General features: G+C 34.1%; 2 protein-coding genes across 4 annotated transcripts; one reads left to right on the top strand and one right to left on the bottom strand.

Moving 5' to 3' along the window:
• The first annotated feature begins 7,256 nt into the window (after window positions 1-7,256).
• LOC129896959 (uncharacterized) lies at window positions 7,257-14,041 on the top strand. 3 transcript variants are annotated; one of them, XM_055972965.1, is made up of 9 exons: window positions 7,257-7,562; window positions 7,705-7,902; window positions 8,059-8,259; window positions 8,351-8,473; window positions 9,051-9,088; window positions 9,189-9,297; window positions 10,442-12,439; window positions 13,160-13,308; window positions 13,436-14,041. In XM_055972965.1, the coding sequence occupies exons 2-9, from the start codon at window positions 7,831-7,833 to the stop codon at window positions 13,674-13,676; spliced, it is 2,931 nt and encodes a 976-aa protein (XP_055828940.1). In that variant the 5' UTR covers window positions 7,257-7,562; window positions 7,705-7,830; the 3' UTR covers window positions 13,677-14,041. The 3 variants fall into 3 exon arrangements, with proteins under 3 accessions (XP_055828940.1, XP_055828939.1, XP_055828938.1); XM_055972964.1 differs by having other exon boundaries at window positions 7,684-7,902; XM_055972963.1 differs by lacking the exon at window positions 7,257-7,562 and having other exon boundaries at window positions 7,571-7,902.
• A 1,282-nt stretch (window positions 14,042-15,323) lies between these two features.
• Window positions 15,324-25,573, bottom strand: LOC129896960 (protein SHORTAGE IN CHIASMATA 1). The gene is made up of 8 exons (XM_055972966.1): window positions 25,154-25,573; window positions 24,052-24,141; window positions 23,882-23,956; window positions 21,213-23,149; window positions 19,875-20,082; window positions 18,631-19,137; window positions 15,518-17,173; window positions 15,324-15,413 (listed from the first exon to the last, which is right to left on the bottom strand). Exons 1-8 carry the CDS (start codon window positions 25,490-25,492, stop codon window positions 15,324-15,326), a joined length of 4,902 nt encoding a protein of 1,633 aa, XP_055828941.1. The 5' UTR covers window positions 25,493-25,573.
• Between the last annotated feature and the right edge of the window lie 230 nt (window positions 25,574-25,803).

Below are 25,803 nucleotides of genomic sequence, written 5' to 3'. Positions count from 1 at the left end.
CCACACTAACAACATAGAAAATGTTATTATTTGTTTCTCAATAGATTGACTAATAACTTTTTTTTTCTTTTGTTTAGTCAGAAAATGAAGATCGTTTTCTTTTGTTTAGTCAGAAAATGAAGATCGTTTTCTTTTGTTTAGTCAGAAATGAAGATCGTTTATCTACATAATCTCAATAGAAATAAACTTAATATTTTATTAGATTTTTTTTTTGGCATGGCAACAATCATTTTCTTCAACAAGATTAAATATTTTTTGGTAATGCATATATTACTCCTTTCTATTTTTTTTTATTTACTTTCATTTACTTTGCACTTATTTAAAAATTTCAATTTAATTGTGGAATCTTGATAATTATTTTTTTTCTCATGAAAAACGTTTGATTTTTTTATTAGTTTCATTCTATTTAATTGTTCCCAATAGGGGAAAGACATTATATGATGAGAAATTAGATGTAATTCGACTCTTTTAATCATTTTGTGTCCATGTAATTTCCTTGGTTAAGATTTTGGGGTTAAGATTATTATTTTTATAGATGGCACTTCATCTGACTAATACAATATATTTTAAATTGACAAAAATAAGATGTAGAAGGTGTGTTAGTTTTAAGAGGCAACTCTTAGCAAGTTCTTCAATAATAATGACATATTTGAGACCAAATTCAAATGAAAGAGCAAATTTATAGCTTTTTTGTTCACCCTCAAATTTATAACTTGTTTGATCAATTTTTTGGCAAATCAAAAGTGCTTTGCTTTTCTTCAAAAAGAACTTATTTTAAAAAGTTGATGAGTTTGGTCAAGTTTTTTTAAAAAAAAATAAATGATTTTTGACTCGTGTAAGTCGTAGCAACATAAGCAAGCATAAAGTATTATTCTAATATTATCAAAAAAAATAATTAAATTAGATAATTAACAATTCTCGAAAAATAATTTTTCTAAAAACACTCCTAACAAAAATAAATAAATAAATTTGAAAGTTGACCAAACATATTAGTAGTATTTTATTTCTCATAATTAACCAAATATAAACACATTTCTAGAATCAAAATCAAACGGGACTTATTACTTCCTTTATTCACTTTTATTTATTAATTATTTCAAAAATAGATTTGTATTTTTACTTGTTACTTTTCACATATAAAAAAAATCATGTTTTACTTTAGTATTAATTATTTATTTTTTAAAATTTAATACTAAATATTAATTAATAAAGATATTTTAGTAAAATAGTCATATTAATTATTATTTTCTTAATGAACAGCAAAAATAATCTATTTTCTGTCCATTATAATTTATGTGTGGATAATCGAAACGTGGCAAATCTGGATAGGTTCAAACCACAGCCCACGTGTTTCTGTCCTTTTAATTTTTTCCAGAATTCACACGTGACAGATAATGATAAGTCCAAATGGGCAAGATGGTAAAATCCATATTTCATAATTAGGTGGAATTTATGTAGAAGAAAGGAACACGTCGATCGGTGGTAGGTGGATCATCCATCATGCTTTCCGTTTACTAATAATTACACCTTTTTCAAACTTTCTAATCAAACATTATTCAAAATTAACTTTTCTTATTCTTTTTATTAAATAATTCTTTAAAAAGTTTGTATGAACAAGTTATGTTTTGCAAGACAAAATTTGAGCCTTTTTGTTCTTTTAGTATTAGGAACAAACCACAAGTTTATGGGGCAAAATTTTAGAATATAAATTTATTATAAAAAGAATGGGTGTATTTTTATTTAGAAAGAATAATTTTTTTTATTTTATAAAGAATGGGTGTACTTATATTTAGAAAGAATAAATTTAATTTTTTTTAATCTTATTCATAATAAAAAGATCTCTAGCAGAATATTTCGTTTCTTTTCTTTTTCTTCTTTAAATGCAATGATTGTTTATTCAATTGTGAATTATTTTTCAGGCTAAAATATTTGAAAAGAAAACTTGACTGGACCTCAGATTTTTTGGATTAAATGAAATATTTTAGCCTAAAGAATTGAAGTTGTAGTCATATTTATTTTTAGAAAATTGACACCAGATAGGCGATAGCTTATATCCATTTTGTCAGAATGTCAGGCTATAAAATTTGTATATATCATAATTGAAAAAATTATTATCACATTACAGTATTTTGAGCTAAATATGCTCCATCTTTTTTTTTTTTTAAAAAAAACAAACACTTGTGACAATTATTATTATTTTGCAGAAATCATATACAAAGTTTTGAAAAATTATGGGATATATTATTAGCATATATAGCTGAAATAATATGTATCTATATTATTATTATTATTATTATTATTATACATACTAGTATGTTGCATAGGTTAAATGATATGTATATATGTTAATGTATATTATTATGTATAACACTCATTTATTCTCGACACAATATGTTCATGTATATATATAATGTACAGGGTATATTTAGAGCTAAATTTAGAATCCAACATCATATTCAATCATAAATTATACAAAAAAATATTTTAGTGAAATATCGATTTAACTAGAGATTTTAAGAAGATGTAATTAAAGAGTGGTTGAGTAACAACGACTTTGTCAAGGGCAGACTTAGTGATCTAATTGGGCTTTGCATAACTTGGATTGTGATATTGGGCCCAATCATCCTCACTTTAAGAAACTGTGGCCTTTGGTGCAGATAAGATGGGTTTGTTTTTGGAGATTTTTATTGGTAACGCCTTTAAAATATGGAAAAACTATCTAATTATACAAATATTTTTATCATATTTATTAATTCTTCATAGTTTAAAATAATTACATATCTCACTAATTAATAATTTCACACAAGATTTCAAGTCAAATACACCTAGATACATATTTTTTGCTACTAGATAAGCTAAAATAAGGAGGAGGTGAGCGAGAACAGGAGAAAGGCGAGTGATATTTATCTATGCATCCGACATACATGTGAATCACTAGATACATGTATCTGGGATACTAGATACACAAGTGAGATAGGAGAGTGGCGAGCAAGATAAGAGGGAGGTGAGCAAGATTTATCTACATATCCCAGATACATGTGAATCCACTTGGATACAGTGTATCTAAAACAAACTAATGTATTCGAGATGCATGTATCTGGACGCGCCAGATACATGTATTCAAAGTCCGAAATTTGGTAATATTTGTAATATTGCAAATTAATGTGCATTTAAGTAATTAACTCTTAAACTACTGCAATTTCTGTAAGTTAATCTTAAAACATCACTTTAACAGAAATAGTGTTGAATTATTTACTTTTATCCACTAACCATAATAAGTTATTTTTTAGAAGAATTAAGTAGCTATTCATCAAACTGTTTAAACTAAAAAGAGCCAACGGATATTAATATATGTATAATTTATGTATCTTATGTGTATAATCGTGTAAAACAAAATACAAATTATATATCGACTAGCAAAAGTAAAGAGGAAATACATCGATTAGTTTTGTAAAAATCCCTTCTTTTAATACCCTTCTCAAAATTTTATAAATATCATTGTATTCACCTAATTGGCATTTTGATGGTAAGATTTTTGAAAATATATAGCCCAACACACACATTGCATTTATATAGTTTGAGTATACACTCGTATGGTCACTTTTATTCGCAACAGTAACTACATATATTTATATAGTATTATACAATACTTATACACTTATTATTCATATTTCATTTTACACTTTGCATAATCAATTTCTTCATAGACTAGGAAACAAACAAATATCAATATAAATATTCCATAATAAAAGCTTCTATTAAGCTATATTATCCCTTATAATCTATTAAACAAGACATGAGTTAGCTTTAGCTAAATTTGACATACTACGTCATTAATTGTAGGTGTAATTTTTTTTTTTTTTTGATAATTAAGAAACTTTTCATTATATATAGTCATTATAGAATGTTGAGTTTCTTTGATGCCAAGGGGATGCTTAGATACTTGATCTTGAATGACAATTCCCCTTGGCTAATATATGTAATTTTTAAATTGGATATATTACGTTTTCCCCTTGTTTTTTTTTTCATGTTGGAAATAACACTGGATAGTGGCTTTTAGATATTTTACTTAATTTAGCTTTCCATTTTTTTTAATAACTACTTAAAGTTTAACAATATTTCAAACTTTAGAGTGCTTACGTTCCTCTTCCTTCTCATCCCTAGAAGTCTATAATTTAAATTTGTCAAAACTAAAGGTTTCAAGTTAGTTATGTCAGAGACGAAGGTCAAAAGTTTGAACTGCATTCAAACAAATGTTCAAAGATTGGACTTGAGAAAGGTCTAAGGTTTTATTTTATTTTGCGACCATTAAATTTTAAAAACTTTGTAAATTTATGATATTCTTAAAAAATAGGGGGTTTGAAAAATGGTTATTTGTGCGCTTCATCCATTTTTAAGTAAGTAATGAGATCTCTAAGTAATTTTTTCTAAAATTTTTTTTAGGGAGCGCTTAAACCTTATGAAATGTGTTTATTTTAGCTATTTTTATATTTAAAAAATAAACTTTTTTAAGGATTTGCAAATTTCAGTTTTCAATTCTTTCAAAACATTACCAAATTTCATTTCAGGATAGGTCCCATAGGATATTTTAATATGGAAAAACAGGACCGCCAATGTGATGCGTTCAATTAATAATGTAACAACTCACATGAATAGCACTGTCCTTTGTTGGCACTGCTGAGGCACGTGCTGGACATTAATATCATTATTCCGCAATTAAAGCTTGTCAATTATTTCATCCCTCTTATATTATTTGTCTATATTATTAAAATATTTATCTTAAATAACTTGTCAATTTATAAAATCAGATTGAATTAATTTAATTTTTTTCATTTTATCCTTAAATTTAATTCTTTTGTAAAGTATAAATATTATAAAGTCCAAAAAAATTCTCCATTGTCATGTTTGATATTAATGAAGAAGACATATAAATATAGAATGTATTAAAAAAATAAAATAAAAGATGAATTAGTTACAATATCTTCTTATTTATAATTTCTTAAAATATGTGTAGAATGAAAAATGGACCCGTAATATAAAATAGAGAAAGTAATTACTATTCTATTACTCCCTCTTCCAATAATAGTTGTTCACTATTAACTTATCATCCGAATTGAGAAGCAGGAAATGATAAAATAATTTTATCAAATCACCCTTATTAAATACTAATCATCTAAATATTGAAAAATGAATAATATTTGACAGTAAGAATAAAATAGACACATTATATTAAATTATTTATTTATTTTATAAATTAGACAAATATTATTAAACATCCTAATATAATATAATAGATAAGTAAAAATTGACAGAGGAACTAACATTTTTGTCTACCATCCTCAAAGTCAAGCTTTGAAGTCCGTACATTATTTAAATTTATGGGACATTTGAAAAGGCGCATATTTGAAACCCAATACTACATCCACACATTTTTAACCCACAAAATACTTCCACTATTTTTTTTTTATTTGTCAAATTTACCTATTAAAAAAATAATGATGGATATAATAAATTTATCATTTTACCTCTATTATTTGATATAATCTCAAACATATTTACTCACTATATTTTTTAAAGACATTAATTCAATATTAATAAATTGAGGGTATAATATAATTTTTTTTATCCTTTCTTGATTTGTCAAAAATGACAAGTAAAAATAAAAACTTGTGATCAGACCCTTCTCCAAACTCTATACATAGCGAGAACTTTAGTGCACCGTGCTGCCCTTTTATTTTTTCGATTTACCAGCGCTGCTATGAAAGTGCTCTACGTAATTGCGCTGGATCATCGTCCATCACACAGACTAAAACACATTTTGATTTTAAATTCTTTTTCTTCGTAGGTCATTGTGCCACACGAGACAATCAAATTGCCAGAAAATGAAAGTAGAAATAGACTTAAAAAAATCAATCAATCAACAAATCAAATTTTTAAAAAAATTACAATTAACATATGAAGATTCTTTACATTTTCGAGGATGTATATCATATTCTAAAAAAACAAGTGTCAAAAACACACATAAATTATTCATCTTTTTTGAGTTTCATACCTAAATTATTGGGAGTGTAAATTTCATACCTAAATTATCACTTCTTAGTTTGAGAAACACATCTCTCTTTTTTATTACACTCTCACCATAGTGTGTGTTACACTCTCTCTTTTATTTTAAAATTTTTATCAATATTTCACCTAAATAAAAATTAAATAAATTCTTAGAATTAATTAAAATTAAATAATAAAGTATTACTATCTCACCCTAAAAAAATATAAAATATTTTTATAACCTAAGTCCACCACTTTTTCTCACATACTCCCCAGTCCTCCCCCCAAATTTTTTGTTTTATTTTATTTTATAAATTTCTTTTATAAATTTTTTAAAAAAATTCTTACTTCATCTCCCCCCCTTCAAATAAAAATTTAAATATTATATATATAAATATAAATTCTATCCCGCTACACCTAACCCTCCTCTTTTAATTTTTTTTTCATTTTGTGTTAGATACATACACATGAGTGAGAAAAATATTTTTTTTTTTTTTGGAGATAGAAATACTTTAGTTTTAACTAATATTAATTGTTTATTTAATTTTTATCAATATAGAATATTTTAGTCATGTGGCAAAAAAAATTCAAAAAATAAAGAAACTAGAGAGAGTATATTACAACTTAAACTGAGAAATAATAATTTAGGTATGAAACTAAAAAAAAAATTGTTTAGGTATGTTTTTTTATACTTTATCTCTATTCTACAACTTTAAACTTGTCTTCACCATTGTGAAAAAAGAAGGGGATAATTTCTCTCTCTTTTTTTTTTTTTTGAGGGGTTATGGTGGAGATAGGTATGCCACGTTACAACACGTGAAAATACGAATTTACAGATCACAATAGCAAGGATGAAAGAACTAACAATAAGAATACCGCTATTATATGCAATTAATTAACCCAAAGAATGGTATAGACTAAAAAGTCAACAGGATTATAGTCCAAACAACGTCTTTGTTGGGTCTTGGGGACACATCTGGAAAAACCCAAACCAGCTGAGTGATAGCATTATATTTTACCTACCTATACTCCATTTTCTGGTCATCTGTAACTTATAAAGCATTTGTAAATGTCAGAAAGAAACCTAATAACTATTAATAATATCTGCCCTTTTCAGCTTAACAAGAAAAGCTAAAATTAGAATGAAAACTACCGTCTATTTGAGAAACAAAACTGGCATCTCAACTTACTAATGACAGCAGAACAAAATGTCTACTCAAAAGTGACCTCAATAATGAGTAAAGATCTAAAATTCCATGGGTATTAATGCAGGTCCCTTTACAACTAAAAGTTTGTATCATTTGGATACAAATTTAGGTCACTTCTTAACATTGAAAAATTAAGACGAAAAGTAGTTTGACCTTCATGGGAAAAAATTTATTCTACTCAAATGACAGTCTGGATTGGGATCAGTCAGTCCCACACAAAGAAAAGGAAGACAAGCTTGTGCAATAAAAGTATTGCTGTGTCATAACAAAGCACTTACTCATGGTCTCTTTCCTTCAACTAAAATATAGGTATTGCTTCCTTTATGCACTCAAAAATATAGGACACATTTAGCTGTTGTTATCTGATACTCACAATGCATATTGTATTATATTCATTTCCTTTCTTCTTTCAACTTGAACACTAAGCAAGGCATCTGCATCCTTCAACTAGAGCCTAGAGGAAAGGATTATCTTTACTTTCAAACCAGAAACACGAAATACAGAGTAAAGTGAAGCAGTCAGCTTTCTCAGATCCCAAAGAAAGGCCAAACAAATTCATTTTTCTGATTTAACAATCATGTTCAAGTCTTCAAAATGGAAAAAGGAGAGGATCAAAACTGTATTCCAAATGCAGTTTCAGGTAACACAGGTATGCTAACAGGATGGTTAAAAATTGCTTTGTTCAGTTTCTTCTCAAATGCTGTTAACTGCATATAGAAAGCTTTGATTCGATATCAGCTAATGAAGTATCTTTGAGAATTTGATCTCACTGAGCTTACGAATCTCTCAATCATGATGATTTCAGGTGCCTCAGCTAAAAGCGAAAAAACTGATGATTTCACTAGTTCCGGCAGATGCTGGAAAGCCAACAGTGAGACTAGGAAAAGCAGCAATTGTCGAAGGAACCTGTTCATGGGACAATCCTATTTACGAGACAGTGAAATTAGTCAGGGATCCAAAAACAGGAAAATTTAAACAAAACATTTACTACTTTACTGTGGCAACTGTAAGTAACAGAAATGCAATCTCCATGTATGCTCTGACCACCTTTCGGTTGGAACATTTGCTCACTACTCATCGACATGATGTCATCTCAGGGATCATCAAAATCAGGTTTTCTGGGAGAAGTTGGTCTTGATTTTGCAGATTTGGTAGAGGCGACTGAAACCTTAGTAGTATCCCTACCCCTAATGCCACTGGAGACGGGCGCGATTTTGCAAGTATGTCCTCTCTCTCCTCTCCATAATACACACACACGTACATACATACGAACTCTTCCGTGGTAGAGGACTTTTGGCATGACTGCTGATCAAGGTTTACAACTTCCTTACTCGACACCTCAAATGGGAAAGGAAACAGAAAATTGATGGTCTTAGACTAAGAACTTTGTCATACTGTTTGCTACCTGTTAAGTCCCAAATTGGTTGAGGGGAATGGGTTGTGGTCTTAGGAAAACTGCCCTCATGTGCTAGCTTTTTGGGTTGAGTTAGCTCAAATATCCATTTCTTATCATAGTATCAAAGCCAAACCCATCAATCTCTATTATTGTGTTTCTCAATGTTAGGCCCTCCTGATCTATGCTCCAATTGAGTCCAGAGTATGTGGGGGAGGTTGAGTCCTACATTCGTTGAGGCAATGGGTTGTGGTCTCCTTATATGGTCTTAGGCAATCCTCTCGCTCATGAGCTAGCTTTTGAGGTTAAAATGGACTCAAAGTCCATTTCTTATTACTAACAAAGTAAAACAAAAGTCTTTTATGTTTAACTATGTTATTCTAAGATATATACATATGAAACAGGTCGCAGTACAGAATATGCAAGGAGCTCAGGAAACAAGGTGATTTAGCATTCAATGCCACGCTACATATGTTATCAAACTGGCTTCAGTTATCTACAAGTTTGGATACTAAAGTAGAGTTTTAACAAAATAATTTCAGGCATACTGAAGACAGTGAAATTTCAAGGACTGAATCTCTAGATCAAAGCTTTGAAACAGAACTAGGAAGCAATGGCCACTATGGAAACGGACATTGTACATTTACTGAAGTAAGGTCTCATATTTATATACTTTTGCGTTTCTTCATTTCACTGCATAGAGTATTATCCATTCCACAACCAATGTGGGACTCTTAACAATTCTCACACCCCTTTCATGCTCAAGCCCAACTAGAGCGTGGACCGGGAGCCCAAATAGCTTTGATACCATGAGAAGATATGGCACTTGGTCCTAACTCAATCCCAAAATCAAGTTCATGAGGGAGGATTGTCCAAGTCCATATAAACAAACCATCAGTCCATTCCTCAACCTATGTGTGACTCTAACCCACTCTAACAAATACTATTGTGAAGAATACAAACATGGAACAGTGAAGTTTGGGAATTGAGCTTCTCTATTTACAGCTGAATGATTCAATCAAGCCCTCAAAGTTTGGAATAATAATATTTACTTTGATTAAAACCCTTGTGGCAGGGCTATCAGCCTATCACCGTAAAGATTTACTTCTCAAACAACAGTAACACAATTTCTGATATAGTTCTTAACTTTTGCTCTTAATAAATAATCTAGAGGCAATATAAATCGAATTGGAACCTTTATACAAACTGTTGTGAAATATCCCTTACATCCTCCAACATGTGTAACTGGTCTGAGGTTCACTTGTGGAGTGAACATTGGTTACAAGAAAGAGGACTGATTTAAGTTTCCAATACATTGAAAAGAACCTGAATAAAGTCTTACATGATGGATTTTGCCAAAACCATTATAAAAACTCTTGGAACTTTTATACAAAAAAAATGGGAACGTTGTAAATCTCTAACAACAATATCATTTATTGATACACTTGAATTATATTATTTCAAGGATGGTTCCTATGTTGACTTCTTTTCATCAGCAAGAAATAAGAATCATCTTCAAATCCCCTATGCTTATATTTACTTAAACTTCACATATTTTCAAATAGAAAATTTCATGACTCATTTGAGAGACGCTAAAATGCAGATGACAAAGGCAATCAAATACAACAATTTGGATAGAGTCAAATGTGGCATGTAATCCCTCAGTTTCGGTACATCTTGCCGGTGTTGTCCTAGTCAGATAGAATGACACTTTAAATATGTTCATGCTTCAGGGAAACTATTTGTGTCTCGTAGCTGCAAATTGCAACTAAGTGTTTTTGTTTATCTTCCACAGGATGAAGTGTTGAATCAAACATTTCATTATTCGAAGCAAAATAGTATCCCACGGGATCCTCAACCAAAAAACAGTCGCGTGAAACAGTTCACCCCACAAAATGCAGTTAATCCCCTTGAAAGACATCTACATCAGAGATCATCCACAGATTGCTCGCTTGGCTCTGATTTAGATGGGAGTGTAACTGATACGACACACAAATCAGAGGAGGATCTTCTGAGAGACAATGTCCAAGAAACTTCAAATAACAGTTTTGAGTCCATGAAAAACAAGATCATAATGCTCGAACGTCAGGTAGAATTCTCAGAAATAGAACTACAGACACTCAGAAAGCAAATTGTGAAAGAGACCAAAAGGGCACAGGAACAGTCGAGACAAATTTCCAATCTAAAAGAAGAGAGAGATGACCTTAAAATCGAATGTGAGAAACTTAAGCTGAGATGTACAGATGAGGTGGATGCAGTAGCTTCAGATAATGCAGGAGCAGATGACAAAAAATCAACAGCTCTATTGGAAGAAATCAGGCATAAACTTCAGAAAGAGAAGAACTTAAATAGCAAATTGATGCTGAAGCTGCAAAAGACGGAAGACTCAAATTCTGAATTGATTCTTACAGTAAGAGATCTCAACAAAATGTTGGACCAGAAGGATAAGGATATTTTGTATCTTTCTGAAAAAGTAAGGTCCAATAAGGATTTGCTAGAGGCCGTTGCAGAGAGAACCCATCTCAAGATTGGTCAGAATGAAGATAGAAAAGCTAAGGAGATTAAATTTGCTGATGTATCTCAATCACTGAAGCAGACAATTGAAAAACTACAGAATGAAATAGAAGTCTACAAGAAAGACAGCAATGAAATGAAAGCACAGATGGACCAGCTTGAAAGCCATTGCCAAGTGTTGGAAGATGAAATAGAGGTCTACAAGAAAGACAACAATGAAATGAAAGCACAGATGGACCAGCTTGAAAACCATTGCCAAGTATTGGAAGATGAAATAGAGGTCTACAAGAAAGATAACAATGAAATGAAAGCACAAATGGACCAGCTTGAAAGCCATTGCCAAGTGTTGGAAAAGGAAAATGATGATATTAATCATAACCTAGAGCAATGTAAGCTGCAAAACCTGAAAACTCAACAAGAACACTTGGAATCTTTAGCCTCTGTAAAGCACTTTAAACTCCAGGTGGAGAGACTGGAGGAAGAAATGAAAACTCAAACGTCACAATACTCAAAATCATTGGATACGATAAACGAACTTGAAACACATGTTTCAATGCTGGAGAAAGAACTGGAAACACAGTCACAGGAATTTGAAGAACAACTGGAAGCAATAACCCAAGCCCAAGTTAAGCAGGAGCAGAGGGCGATAAAAGCAGAGGAAGGATTGAGAAGGGCAAGGTGGAGTAATGCTAAGGCAGCTCAGAAACTTCAGGAAGAATTAAAAAGGCTATCAGATGAAATGACATTGAAGATTGATGAGAAAGAAGAACTGGTCAATGATGCAGTGATGGAAGCAAATGTTCTGCGTGAGGAGAACAAAATTTTAGAGGAATTACTGCAGAAATCTGAAGAAGAACTTAAATCAACAAAAGAACATTATGCAAGAGAAGTTCTTGAATTGAAAGCTTCATCAATGGAGATAGGAAGGCTAAATCTAGCTGGGTCAGCGCACTGCAAACAAATGGAGCATAGAGAAAAGGTCGGATCTGATGCGGAACAAATGGAAAAATCAACTGCTGAAATGGAGGTAGAACAAAAATTGACCATGCAAAAGGAATTGGAGAGGGAGCTAGCTTCAGTGAGGAGGGAAGCAGACATGTTTCTGGAGGAATTGATTCCCTTGAGGACTGAAGTGGATGAAAAGAAGAAAATTGAAGAGACCTTACAATCAGAAGTAGAGAAGCTACACCTACAGAATGACGAAATGAGATGCAGTACAAATCAACAGAAGTTGGAGAATGAGAACCTGATGAAGCTGGTGCTCAAATTACAGGAACAGGTACTTTGCATTAATAAAAAAGTTAGACAATTAAAACATTATGGGATTACTCGTTTCATTATAGAAGACCTGAAAAGAGAAGAAACTGTTTCACTTAATGATTTAATGTATCCCTTTCTTCAACAGTAATATTCAATGCCTAGAGGTGAATTAAATTCAGAGAATCATAATGATGATTATCACTGACAGGTTATCCTTTCTAGCTAGTATAAGCATTCATCAGGTTGATGGAAAATTCCCTCCTATTTTTTATGATACACATCCCTTTTAGATACTCGGCATTTAATATATTTACTACAAATACTGATAATCTACAGACGTTTTGCATGTTCCAAGAGTCCAAATTCACGGAACAGGTTTGTATATGTATACAAACTTAACATTTCTTAGTACCTTAATACTTTCTTCTATAACTATAAATATAGCATGAAAGCCAAATCTATTTCATCTTCATGCAAGTCAAATTGTCAATTCATATAAGAACAAAGAGAGTCCATTAAAAACCATTAAACCATTGACCTAGATTTTAAGTAACATATTCACAGACATAAGGAGTTGATTCCACTGAACACCAACTTGTTGACATTTTCTGTCAAGTTTTCTACACCTTAAATTACTGTATTCTCATTCGAGTTTTTGACTCCGATTAGCAAAAGACTCACAAAAGCCTTCACAAAGCATCACTATATTTCTAAAGGAACTGCTGGTCTTGACATACAGGAGGATGAACCACCTGCAGAAGCAACTCAGAAAAGTATTGTTGCTGGAGGAAGAAAATGTATGGGGGAGAACATTCATCACCAAGGGAATGGCTTTACAAAAGGAAGAATTGTGCAGAATGGATCCAGAAAAATTGCTAATATGACAAGGTAAACCAATAGAACTTTACTGAACCATTGCTAGCATCTATTCAAACAAATTTGTCAACAGTGAGAAACTGCAGTTATGTGGAAGGATAAAGAAGACAAAGAACTTAATTTAATATTCCTTCTGCAGAAGAGAAGTTGATTCAGGGAGAGTGCCAGAAACGATCAACGGCCAGTCCCAAAATATACATGATCCTGAAGAATTACAAGGTCAAGTAGCTTTATTGACTGAGAGAAACAAACACATGGAGCATGAACTGAAGGACATGGAAGAAAGATATTCAGAAATAAGTCTTAAATTTGCAGAGGTAGAAGGTGAAAGGCAACAACTTGTCATGGCTTTGCGCAATTTTAAAAATGGAAAGAGGTAGTAGTTTTTCAACTGGTATATGATCCACTTATTTGATTTGAGCAAGTCAACCTTCTGTAGAAGGTAAATGAAGCAGTGGAGAATAAGGTCTAAAAAAGTAGATTCCCTGGCAATAAGAAGTTTCTTCAAATCCTCAAACTTTCAACTTCCAGGTCATAGACAAGAAACCTGTCAGAATATCTTTTGACACTATCTTCCATTCATTTTTGGCTAACACAATATGACTACTTACTAGAGTATTTGCGAGCAGTATATCCAGGTTTCATTCCTTCTGTAAAATTTTACATAGTATCTGAACATCAGTTGATAATGTTCACATTTTATTCACATCATCTAAATGTAAAATCGTGTTAACTTTCCTGTACATAGCAGATATTATTTTGGGATAGACAAAGAAGAACTAGTATGAGTCTAGAAGCAAGTTATTCAAGCTTAAAACGTGTTCCTTTACCATGATCATGCATGGTCCTTAATTTCAGATACTACCCATGCAGTTTGTCAATTTATCAATGCAAATTAGGCTGCACATATTCCACGCGGTAGTGGTACCTCCCCCCCCCACCACACCCCCAAAGGTTAAGAACAACAACAACAACATACCCAGTGTAAGCTCACAAGTGGGGAGGGAAGAGTGTACACAAACCTTATCCTTGCCTCGTGGAAGTAGAGAGGTTGTTTCCAATAGACCCTCGGATAAAAAAAAAAGCAAATCAAAGCAGTTTTAGAAAAAGCAATCACGAAAACAAATAGGCCATGACAAATAAAATGAAAAGCATTTTGAAAAAAAAAAGAACATTAACAACAACTAAAGCTTACGATAACCTAAGTACAAGAAACAACACATAGTAACAGAAAAAGATGGACAAGGGACTACAATAATGATGCTAATAGCCTAATACTACTGGTAAGAAGGGGAAGCAGATGCGGTGCTCCAAACCACCTAGCCTATCTGACAGGGAAGTGGTCAACTCTCAATTACAAACTGATCGTCTACCTCCGCAACCTCCATAACCCCACATCTAAGGTAACCCCACATCTAAGGTCACGGCGTCAGAAAGTTGAAGATGTGCCATGTTCTGTCTAATCACCTCTCCCCAAAGGCAAAGAAGGGGGAAATTATTCATAATAAGGTCATCCTTTGTATTTTTTTAAGTTCCAGGTTTAGCTTAGGTAAACCAAAAAATCTCAGATAGAATCAGAAGCCTTGTGTGCCCTCAATAATAACATTGACAGTAAACTATTTATCTTTCAGTACTCTAGTTACAAGTATTGTCATTAGAATTCTTTAGTCATAACATGTTTAACACGTGCTTGCTTCTCAAATAAAAAGACTTTTAGAAGAAAGGCCAAAAAAAGGTCTTACATATCTTGATATTGTTGATTGCCACTTTACTTCCATAATTGGTTTAACTCACAGAGCAGAGATGCTAAAGAAGAAGAATATCACTGGGGGAAAAGAAACAGGTTCGGTACATGGTGAATAACATTTTTCCGACACCAGGAATCCAGAATTATGCTACATGAATTGTAAATGATCATGTGATTTGATTAATAATTGATGTCCTAGGAATGTAAGGTCCCAAAAAATTCTATGATTTACACTTACTGAGAGCTCAGTTGTATTGGCCCAGTATACCTCATATGAGAGTTAATATCGTCTGCCCAATGTATGAGAGTTCTTGTCACTCCATACCAGTTTAGTTTGCCCTCCATTTCCGTTTGTTGCAAAGGATAGCTCCTGCAGTTAGTCATACTGTGAAGAATTGTCGAATGAGGAAAACAAACTATTTGAACAGAATGGTTGAATTCAGCTAAAGAAACAGATAATCATTTCAGGCATACCCGTTTTGCTCTTTTATCAATGGGTGTCCATGATGAAATAGGACGATCTGAAGCCTTCTCGCTAGAGGATGCTGGTAGCTGCATGCATTTCATACGCCTCTTTCTCCTGGTTGCTGCCTCTTGGAAACTGTTTCCTTGGTGCTTGTAAAGTTCCAGAGTAGATGGACTCTTTCTCTTTGTAACTTTTGATGGTTTTCCAGGGTATCCATAACAAGGAGCAGATAAGCCACGTGGGAGAGATTGCTGACGCGACCGACTCTTTTCCCTGATTCTGTTCAGAAATTCAATTGTCCAGGGTGATCCTTGCTGCAATGTAGTGGATTGAAGTGCGTTTGAGAGTGGTGTTTCGCCATAACTGGCTGCATTCTTTTCTTGCTTCGTCAGATCACTCACACATTTTACATTCTGGGATATATCCTCTTCTGGGACCCATTTCTGGTGCTTAAAGTGAATCTTCTTATGATTGAAACCTGCATTTAAATGTTGTCCCATTCCTTGCCTTGATCCTTGCCCAAGGTCTCTCACAGAAGTGCAGGCATCTGGGCTAGAGTCAATTTCCACAGTGGTTAGAAATTCTTGATCACTTGCTCCAAAAAAGAGTTTTTTAGCAGCTCTAGGAACTCCTGTTGTAGGAGTCTCCATTGCATGCACCTGGCTAGAAAAGGACTTGTATTTTGCATTATGAAAGGCTTTGCCAGATGCGACAGTATTATCAATGTTAATAACCTCACCTGTGATATCCTCTTTAAAATTTCCTGAATAGTTGTTTTGTCTACCCAATTTGTTCATCCTACCCACATCAACTCCCTCTCTTGGATGCAAAAACACATCAATTTGTGGAGCCCTGAATTTATTTATATCACTACCACTCATCTGTGAATTTTTAGTCATCTGGTAGTCACAGAGATCAGTTGCTTTAAAAAGATCTTTTGTCACATAGGTGTCTAATGACTGCCTGTGAACACATGGTTCGTTGTCAAATGATAAGCTAGACTTCCCAAATTTATCAAACAAGTTGATATCTTCTGAAATCAAAGAATCACGCAGGCCAGATGCTCTGGGATGATGAAGTCTGCCTTCAGAAAATGTTCTCGGTGGATCAAGATCATATACTTCCCTTGTAGGCATATTCAGATTCTCAATATCCCAGGTGGTTTTTCGTTTCATCCCCCTGTAGATTCTTTTGAAATGAAGACTTTCAGAGTCTGGAGCAGAAGAAACTGAAGAGGAGCAATCTGTCATTACCGATTTAGAATCCTCCCGTTCCCCAAATCTGCTCAAAGCACTCAGTAATATGATGCTTTCATCAGGAACTTGATATTTTTGAACTGCATGAATCCTGTGCTCACGAGTCCATCCCAGAAACTCAACAAGCAAGCCCGCCGAAGACAATATTGCATGAGCTGACAGTGAATTGATTGAAGGAAATGCAGTAAGGAAGGATTCGGCCAGCGTTTGTGACTCAGGCATCTTAGAATAGAGCCCTCTGCTTGTCCTAGAGGAAAGTTCGATACACGATAATATGATCTCATCAGTCATCTCAGAAGAATATGAATAAAAGATCTGTATATGCATGCCCAAGCTAGCAGCAGCAGCATAGAGCTCATCAGATGACTCCATAATTCCTAATATAAAGTCACTTTCTCCCTCAAAGACCTAAAGAAGATGGCCAAGAAATACTAAATATTATGAACAAAACATTATGTGTAATCAGGGCTCATGGTAGACTATCTTGGTCCATTCTAAAACTATAATAAATAAGTGCTCTTATTTCCATTTCCAGTCAATGCTACTTCTTTGTAGTAATCCACTATATTAAAAAATAACCACGTAATGAAGATCATTATCTTGTGCTTATATCATCATGCTGTAAACAAGGTAACTTGAGGTTGAGAGATATTACGTGCACATGGTGATAGTACTCAGTTTTCAAACTGTTCACCGAGACCAAAAAGAAGGCCTATCTCAAGTTGAGCATTGGCATCACATCTGCAATGCAATTGTGAACATCTAGAGCTAAGGAACAGGGAAGAACCAAGAGATTGGAAGCGCAAAGGAATAAGTCTTGAGAATTAATATTTGAATTCCTCTTTTAGCTGATAAGTTCATGATAGTTTCTCAATCTCCAGGAAGTTGTAAATTAGGTCCACCAGAAGGACCTAATAGATACAGAATTCTTGCATTTTCCAATATCAATCTGATACTAGCCTACCCTCTATCATCAGATTGTCATAATTTTCCTTACTCCTTCAATGATGTTACTTCCAGTAATTACACATTTTCATGCTTTCGATTGTACTGAGTACTACCAAATGACCATCTTGAAGAATATTCAATACTTTGATATTAGAAGGAATTAAAGGTAAGCTAGAGATAAAAGATCACTATGACGAAATGATGGTTGAGGGTGTCAAGACAAAGAAAAGTAAAGATCATTAATGACATAGCTGGAATCAGACTCTCTGGTACATGGAGAATTATTGACAAGCAGCACTGATGGAAGAAACAGGACACCATAAGCAATCAGGGAGTGTGTCTATCTCTCGAAGGGAACGTAAGGCATTTCATTTTAACTCATTGAAGTGTATGTAAGTGGAATGTTATAATTTGTAGGAATCACCTTAAACTCTTCAAATTAGAATTCTCAACTATCTCAGTATCTCACTATTGACATTTTAATCCTGATCTAACAATTGCTGCAACTGCAGTTAGCTGAACACAAAGCAGGGCATGAAAAATGTTATCTAGATTTTTCTCCACGTGGATTGCAAACTTTTAAAACCCTAGAAAGCTACATAGAATGAACTTATACAAGCATGAAATATTTTTGTTAACAAATAATATGGGAAAGTCAAAATAGAAAAGCCATACTCAATTTTTGAACAATCCTTTTCTGCTCTCAAACACTTGGCTTTGCAGCTAATAATCTGTATATTTCCTATCTTACAGGGTGGAAAATCATTCAGATATCACAAACCCGTTGCTTTTTTTTTTTTTTTGGGGGGGGGGGGGGGGGGTCCAGTGCTCTTTCTGAAATAAATGCAATGCATACCTTACATCTAGCACAACACTGTGTAGGTTGAGCAGTTTGGAAAGAAAAACAAGCTAATTACCAGGACGCAGCCACTGAAAGCAAAACTGAGTGACGTCAAAATACTTGCTGCAATATTCTCAACACACAGAGGTAAGCAAGAGAAAGCCTCATCGGGGGCAGTAGCTTTCTTTGCAATGTTTTTGCAGTCATACCAGGCAAGGCAAGCTGATGCACTGACTATAATATCAACAGGTTGACGTAAATCACGCTCTACGACCTGTACTCCTTTCTTCTCGAACGCAAGAATCTTTTGGTATGTACTTCTCCTTGAAATTACCATTTCCTTATCAAAATTGTGTGTGTTAACTATAATGATTGTCTCAGGACAGCCATCTGTACTTCCACAATTTTGCTCAGATCTTAAACTGAACACTGCATGTTGAGCTGCAGCAGAGCAAGCTTCATTTCCCTGTAATGCCTCCACGCTTCCACCCTTCAAGTTCTTTTCCACTGGAAGGAAATTCAGCAGTTCTTCAACTGAAACGTCAATCTCATTGAGAGCAGAGAAAGAGTGAGGACCTCCTCCCTAGAAAACGAGCATGTCAGAAGAAGTTCTAAACTTTGAAGGTTCTAGGAATGAACAAGAGGAGTCCGTTGCTGCATGTTTGAATTATCTACTTCTAGTCTGATCGACAGCATAAAGCATTGAACGCTTTACAATTCTCTTCTCTTCATGCAGTGATCAAAGTTAAGGTTTTAGGCAACTTTATAAGAAGATAAAAGCTCATACTCCAACTGTTGATAATTTACTAGCATATAACAGAATATGACTTGGATGGAGAAAACCTCAGTACTATGTAAAAATGGAAATACATCAGGCCACAGTGAGGTAAATCGGGGGGGGGGGGGGGGGCTCAAACAGGGAAGCAAGTCAACTGTGTTGAAGAATTATTTTAACCAAGCAAGAAAAGGCAGACAGAGCACCAAAAGAATGAGGAAGGGAAGAAACCCAAGTACTCAAAAGTACTAACTCATACCTGCAAGATGAATAACCGACCATATTCTAACTTAAAGAATTAATAACCATCACGTCTGTCGAGTTTGGATATCATGGTTGTTAACACTTTAATGCAAATTGAACCGTATAGTGTGGCTCAAAAAAACACAATAGCAAAACAATAAGAATATTGAAAATTTTGACAGTTTCAAACTTTTCACTCCAGTTACAAAAATAATTTCGTGTTGTGCATTCCTTGGAAGGAAACACAAAACTATGTGATATTTTTCAAATTGATAGACGTCAAGCAAAAGACAGAGACTTGCCATACTAGGTTCATCTGTGTTGGGCATGTCAATGCCATCACAAAGTGCTTTCGCAACACTGGGGTCCTCCAGCTCCACCTTAAGGAAATGAAGAGGAGGAACTCTATCTGACTTTGGCAAGATGGAAGATACTTTAGATGATCCTTGCGAACCTCCATATTCCAAGATGATCTCAAATTTGTCAAATGGAAATGAGTCAAACAGATGCCTGGAAAGAAAATGGAATATCAATTCATTTCTTTAAATCTCATTTTAAATTTAGGAAACTTTTCAATAGCATTGTGGTAAACAATATTAAGAATAAATAAATTTGAATTGTCTGAATGTAGCCAAACTATATGTTGTCTGTCATGATACTTTTATGGTGCATTTAAGATTTTAGCTGTGAATTCCCATCGGCCAGTTTAAGATTTTGGTTGAAGTTAAAACTAAAGCTTCATTCAAGCATGTTAGAGAGCAAAGATCTGATAGAAAAGACATAAAAGAAAAAACAAACTTAAGTCGTCAACCAAGACCATTAGATATTCAACACTTTATAAGGATCGCAACTGTTCAAACTCAAGGGTTGAGAGTGAAGCCAACGTTTTTTCCGGTGGTACTACCTCAGCATTCTAGAGCAATTTATCAAAAGAAAATATGATTCTTTTAGAAGTAAGCACCCATTCAAATTCATGAAAAGTAAATTCATTCAAATACTCCCAGATATCTGTAGATATTTTTCGTTTTTTCTTGTCAAATTATATAATTACCATGTATCACTAGTTAATAACTATTTTGAGAACTTTTTGCATAAATACATTTTAACGGCAAAAATCTGAATGCCTCTCTTGCAGAAAAGAAGAAGACCAGTAATATCACATCTATGGGTTATTGTTGTAAAGCATTAATACCATTTACACAGCCAATCTATCTTATGAGAATTAATATCTTAGTTTTGCAGCTAAAAGGAACTAACTAGCTTTAAGTTTAGAATACTTTTCTCCTAGAGGCACCTTAACACCAGAATTTTACAGATCACCCAATTAAAAGTTCTCTTTACCAGAAATGAAACAGCAATTACAATAGACTACCAAAATGTCAAGATGGAGTCTGAAAAGGTCAAAAATTACTAGTGAGTTTCCAACCTGGTTAAAAGCAGATAACTTTACTATGTGAATTACTAAGGACTAAGAAGGCCACCTATCAAAATGTTATAGTTTGTCCTGAACACAATTGGAAATAATAGCAAAGACTACATCCTAAACACAGGTATACGGCCAAGAAACCACTGTAAGTTTTCGACCATACTATTAAACAGGCCAATATCCAAGCATATTTTATGTTGGAACTACCACTTACTCTTGGGTTACTAAACAGCAATGTGAGATCATTTGCATGCTGGAATCTTCTAATTTGTAAAAATCATTCTTTTGTCCATTATGTGGCTGGCTAAATGCAATATTCATGGAAGTTAATAGTTTCTTCAATGACCACCAGAACACTGGCTCAGCCACAACCAATATTTTTGAACTGCCCTTGCTCACAAACAACTGCAGTATATCATTAATGACAGAAAGCGATGGATGGAACTTATGTATATCTTTTTCACCCTTCTGATGCACATCTTTTATGAAGTTGTAGAGGAAGTCAAGTTTAGAGCTCAATTCCTGCAACCTTCTGTACAACTTTTCTATGTATAGATATGTTGTATGCAGACCATAGTAGCACAGGTACCAAACCATCTGTTTGATCGCGCACAATGTGACCAATGATATTGTGTTATCACCATCCTGGAACAAAGACGTCCTGCACACACTTCTTTTCTTAATCAAGTTGATGAGCTTTTTCTTTGAAAGGCGGAGAATAGCAATATCGTCCACAGCTTGAGATGGACCCTGAGTCTCAATTAACTCTCTCCGTCTTTCAAAGATAGCTTGAAAGATTTTCCTAAGATCATCAATTAGAAGTAGAATATCAGAAGACAACAATATTTGATGCACCTTGATATTCCATTGCAGAGGTTGTACTAGTGTGGTATCAGAAGAGAGAAACCTGCTCTGGCCCATGGTATTAGTATCAATGGAACTGTCAGCTGGTTTATAGTCTTTGTCTCTACCATACTCTTTTGGATTTAAGAAAAAATCAAGATCATTAAACTCTGACCAAGAGTCACCAAACAAAGATGACTTTTTAGAACTACATTGGGATGATACTCCTTCAGTTGAGAACTTTCCATCCTTCAGCAACTTAGTTGACACTTCTATGTTATAAGGCGTGGGAGAAACAGGAATGGCATTGGAAGGTAAACTCAACATTTCTTTGCTCTCCACTCTGTTTGGTTTTTGTGGACTATCACTAGAGAAAAGAAAGTCTGATACAAGCATCTCATTGTCGCTGAAGTTCAAGCAAAGGTCAATGTTGTTAGCATTTATCTCTCTCGATAAATTGAAGAAGTCTTCTCGACACTTGCATTTCTCTTCTTCCACAAAATGCCAATCTAAGTATAATCCATCAGACATGGAGGAAGACTGGGGCTCCAACTCAGCTAGGATTTCCTTAATACACAAGTGCAATGACTTTATATTTCCATTCTCAGAAATTAGTGGCACAGGCAATGATCTGAAAGAATTATCCACAGGGATGAGCTCATGGGAAACAATCAATTCGTCGAAGTCCCTGAAATTCTCGGCCTCACTCAACATCAGGTCACATGTATCCTCAACGTCTACTTTGGCTTCAGACAGCAATTCACAAAAAGTATAAAGGTCTGAATCAATGAATTGCAGTTCATCAAAAATGATAGGGCTTCCTATCCATATTGGACCATCATTTTCTATGCCTTGATGAATCAACGAGTTTTTCTCAAGTTCAACAATACTTATCAAATTCATCTCTAAAGAGAAATTCAAGCATGGAACCTCAACTTCAAGGCAGTCCGTTGCTAAACTACCATTTGACAGGTGTTGCAACGTGTCAAACTTTGTGGAATCCAAAAGCTCATTTATGTTACCCATTCCTTCACTTCCTAGTGTCTCACGCTGAAGCTCAATATTTTCAAAGATTAAAACCTTCTCCTTTATAGAGTTGTCACTGACAATACCCAAACCTGCCTCGTCCACTTCGAGAAGAGGAAAGACATATGTACTAGAATGATGTTTCCCCTGACTGAAACCACTATCTTCCAGCCAATCAGAGCTTTTCACCAGAAACGACACAGAACAGATGTCATCAACTGAACAAATTGATTGCAGAGTGTCAAGGGAATGTTGCAGCCTAACTTCAAGACCAGGCATATCCTGCAATAAGTGAACAATGATGTGCCAAACCAGTTAGTGAGCATTAACAAAGTGAAAGTAGTGCTTAATTGGTTAGGTCCTTCCTTTTCCTTCATGCAGTCTGAGAAAAGTAAATTATCATGATGGCATGGAGTACAATTTCTTCTCAGTCCTCCACAATGAACAGATTTCAATAAAAGGTCACTATGTCATTAAGCATCATTATCTCTTACAATCATATGAAAAGGAAAGATGTTTGAAACTGAAGGATGACACATGAATCCCGCAAATTGTGTTTAAGAACCTTATTAGGAGATTCTTAGATTTCAATAGTCAAGTAAGGGAATCAGAAAACAGAAAAGAAGAAATTAGTGACATAGTTTCTCAAATGATGATTGGGGCCGACAAGAAAAAAGCTAGAGGACATTGTCTTCAGAATCAGAGTCCCCAGCTTCATATATATTTAGAAGAGATGAAAGAACAGACTATCTTAAGATTTGAGAGCTTCAACCCATGCATGTAACTAAAAGTTATATTATATTCAAAATGACCAAGCTTCTTACATTAATATGAACCACTGGTTTTTCATTTCTAACCAAAGACTTCTTTCTTGACAGAAAGGGAGGAGTTGGTAATTCCTATCCTATGTAGTTAACCATCACCACAAAAGTTAGCAATATAAACCAAAAGCATTTCCCTGCAATCATAAAAACTTGAATGTCAGAAGAAATATGTAATTCATCAAAATATTACCAGCTTATTTCCGTCATCTGAAGTCTCAGATGGAATCAACATGTTCTCCTTTCCAAAATGAGGGATATCTTCTAGCTGACAACAGGAGAATAGACAAATGCAGATGTTCCACATGAGAATTTAGCTAGTAGCATATAAATTATATCTGCTGGATCACCGAGATGGTTTACCAATCGAAGTGAGGATGAATCCAGCTCTGGAATTTCAAATTGGACCATTTCGAGATTGTCCTTCCCTTTGCCATAGGAAACCATAGTCCCCTGCAATAAATAAGCATAAAAGCAGCCTAAAACAGACGTAATTTTAATGAGGTAAGAAGAAAACTAGTAATACTTCTTTGCAATCAACTTCTACTCTATCTCAGTTGAGATTAATTTTCTTTTTATTGCAAAAACTCATTAGTTTTCTGAAAGACTATGCAGCACATGTACGCTTTTACGTATAACATTTCAACATAACATTAACTCATAAAAAGAAAGCAGTTACCAATATTACAATACAAACTCAGGTAGTGCTGCCTCGGTGAAGCACATAGAGCCATCACGAGAAAGTCTTCCAGGAATCTGAAATCTTAAATTTCTAAAGATTTATTTTAATTTTGAAAAACCTTAACCTGTAGTTGTATGTTTGAGAATATTTAAAGGTTGTAAGGATGAATATGAGTTTTGAATCATGCAACTTGCAAACAATTCCCTTATTATCATCACATCTGCACCATAGGCCCTCTATTAGAAACTTTCAAAATTACCATAACTGAAGAAGAAACATCTTAAAATCTTAATATAATTATATCAAAATTCTGTTAATATGCAGTATCTTCTAAAATTATTTTCAAAACTAAAAGTGATACCTATTGAGTCTCATATTCTAAACTTCAGCTGCTGCAGACGGGAGTGGTTGCCTGGTTGGTAGCCAGTGTAGTGACGAGTCCAATGTACTTGAAGGCATGAAGCTTCCATTGGAAGTGACAAATCCTTAACTAAATCTCAGGGGAAGCTAATATTGACAGCTAAGTCGATGCAAATTGGGAGAGATCCTCAATCAACATAAGCACATTCATATTAATTCGACATTACATTTCATAAAAGCTTTTACACCTCAAATTCTTTGCTTCTAAGCAAATTACATCCTCCTTATAATATCAACCTCTTATGTCACTATAAGGTTACACGGAACCCTTACCAGATGCATCAGATAAGTAAATATTTTCATGATGAAGTTAGTGAATAACATTTAAACCCTAACCAAGTTCGAATTATGCTCAGCATTTACCTCTGTATTTGTAATACCGCTTGTTTCCTGGGGACTGCAACTTCTCTGCTCGTCAAAGTCAGGATTTCCGGCGAAAGGCTGAGGATCTGCGTACTCAGCAAGTTCAACATCAATCCTGTGCGGAAAGACATATGAGAAGAAGCGCGAGAGAGTTTTCTCAATCGGAATTCTCTCGATTTCGACATCGATACTAAGTGTAGGAAGTCCGTTAAAACAATGAACGTCTTCGAAATTGAAGGTATTCGAAGTAGGGAGATGTGGGAGAGGAAGGCGGAGGAAATCGCCGGCGGGAATTGGAGCGGAATTGAAGTAATCCTTGCCGAGAAATCGAGTTCGCATGTCCTGATTACGTTGAGATATTCTGGAAGAGAGAGAGAGAGAGTTATGAGAAAACAGTGAAGATTTTGAAATGTAACGGATTGTAATTGCAAAATGGAAATACCGCCCACGGTGAGTTGAGGGTGTAATATATCGAGCTACTTCCCGCTAAAATTAGGGGTCACCCTGGCCCATGTGCTCTTTTCTTTTTCTCTTTTTATTTTCTTTTTCCTATCATCACTCAGATGATGAAAGAACATCGAGTATTATTTGTCCTGGGGTCATGATGCCACACATTTGAAATTCAATTTCGATGTGTAAGCTGAAAAATA

The sequence above is a fragment of the Solanum dulcamara genome, chromosome 7 (genome assembly GCF_947179165.1).
Source record: "Solanum dulcamara chromosome 7, daSolDulc1.2, whole genome shotgun sequence".
In the NCBI taxonomy this organism is placed as follows: Eukaryota; Viridiplantae; Streptophyta; class Magnoliopsida; order Solanales; family Solanaceae; genus Solanum; species Solanum dulcamara.
Note: the sequence above shows the minus strand (reverse complement) of the source record. Positions and strands in the feature narration are given on the sequence as shown.